General features: G+C 39.7%; 1 protein-coding gene across 1 annotated transcript; it reads right to left on the reverse strand.

Moving 5' to 3' along the window:
- Positions 1-1,057: 1,057 nt before the first annotated feature.
- On the reverse strand, positions 1,058-1,788 carry LOC109001051 (germin-like protein subfamily T member 1). Its single transcript, XM_018978163.2, has one exon. It carries the CDS (start codon positions 1,727-1,729, stop codon positions 1,058-1,060), a length of 672 nt encoding a protein of 223 aa, XP_018833708.2. The 5' UTR covers positions 1,730-1,788.
- Between the last annotated feature and the right edge of the window lie 330 nt (positions 1,789-2,118).

The following is a 2,118-nucleotide window of genomic DNA, read 5'->3' on the forward strand; positions in this document are numbered from 1 at the left end:
ACAAATATTCGAACGTTTATTGTAGTTAACGTTCGGACGCATTAACATTCGAACGTAAATATATTGCGTTCGAACGATTTTCAACGAACGTAAAATTCTCTCATTCGAACTCCAATCGGTCGGGTGAACGTCCGAATGTAAATATGATACGTTCGAACGATATTCAGCAAACGTCAAATTATCTCATTCGAACGCCAATCGGTCGGGTATAACGTCCGAACGTTATTTTCTGTGACAGTTTATAACCGTCACAAAAACATGAACGTTCGAACGTTGTACCGAACGAAACACTTCCAACCGTCACTAAAAATATTTTTTGTGATGGTTGAACAGTAAAGCGTCACCAAATGTTTTCTGTGACGTACTTTAGGTGACGGTTGTGGTGACGGTTTCAAACCGTCACCAAATATGTTTAGTGATGGTTTGTCCTTTTTTGGTGACAGTTTCCTCTGTCACAAAAGGCACATTCTGTTGCAGTGAGTATATGCTCTCTGCTTACTGAGTTTTTAATAACTCACCCCTTATGTCCTCAATATTTTTCAGATATTTTGATGGTTCAGCTGGGGATCAAGATTATGAGGCGTTGTGTGAGATGATTTAAGTATAGTGGTTTAAGCATATGAAGTTTTTATGTGTATTGTCGATTTTTATTAGGAAATTTTATTGTATTTTGATGACTTGGCATTTTAGAAAATTAGTTATATAGAGGAAATTAGATTGAATCGAATTTTCTATATGATATTTGGAATTTAGAATCAGTTTTTATATGGTTGAAAGGTGAGTTTAAGTGCTTGGAAGTAACTTTCCAACCCGTGCGGGACCGGGGCGTTACAATTAGTTGTTCAGCTCGTCATCCATAATCAATGTTAATCATAAACAACCTTGACTATAAAGATAAGCAACCTGAATAACAACACAAGCATTACAACAACTGAACTTCAAATCAACACAAAGAATAACAACATAAGAATAGGAGGCAGGCAACCTCAAATCAAAAGCATTACTACAACACCATTTTCAGATAAAGGGGAGATTATCTGGATTGGTTGGTCTTGGCTCAAGAACTAAACTTCGACTTTATAGATTCAATAACCTTTTCTTCTACTTGGAAGGCCCTAGTTAGAACATCATCTGGAATCGAGGGTGTTGAAGCAAATAGGTTAAAGGGAAGGACCACAGACCCAGGTAACTGACTGTTGAAAGCAGTGATGATATGGGCCTTCCCTACTCCAACATTCTTTTGGAAGTGTACAAGTCCTCTAGGAATGACAAACATCTGCCCAGCATTCAAGACTTTTGAGTGATACACATTCCCCGTTGTCACAAACCCCACAAGTACCTGCCCATCGATGACCACGCCGCTCTCGGTTGCACGAGGGTGAGTGTGGGGTGGATTAAGTCCTCCCGGAGCAATGTCCACTCTGTTCATTGAAATCCCAAGCGTGTTGAGTGCAGGAAAAGAAAGGACATTACCTGCAGTGACGTTTGAGCCAAAGATGTTTGACGTGTCACCCACTTTGGTCAAACCATCAAAGAAGAAATCATCGGATGTTAATTTTGAGGCAGGTTTGCAAGGGAAGCCATTAACTGATATAGAGTTGGCACTTTTATCCGCCACACAGAAATCCTGTAATGAATCGGGGTCGGCTGATGAGGCAAGCAAGGGGAGAAGCAACAACACGACGAGGTATGACAGCATGTGGACGTGTGAACGTGATGGAATCTTCATAGCTGAATCGGCTTTTGGTTTTTAGAAGTAAGGGGTTTTTAGTTTTTTCGTTTTTGAAGATGAGATACTGGGATATTACTCCAGAGGTTGGGAATAATGGTACTATATATAGAACTTTTCCTCTCCTGAAAACCCCACGAGTCTTCATCTTTATCGTTTTAATTTATCCGAGGCAAACATCATGTCGACCGAGTCAAATGATGTAGGGGATACAAAAATGTCCAGAAGATCACGTAGAAAACGAGTTTGTAGCAGAGAAGTTCCCATCTGGAAGTTAGTTGGGTTTTGTCAGGGAAAAATCTATAAACAGCGTTGGGTTGGTTGGGTTTTTGACACATTTGACGCCATTAAATTAGAAAAGTATTTGGTGTTCTAATTTTTACCATTGA

This window comes from Juglans regia, chromosome 9 (genome assembly GCF_001411555.2).
Source record: "Juglans regia cultivar Chandler chromosome 9, Walnut 2.0, whole genome shotgun sequence".
NCBI classification, from domain to species: domain Eukaryota; kingdom Viridiplantae; phylum Streptophyta; class Magnoliopsida; order Fagales; family Juglandaceae; genus Juglans; species Juglans regia.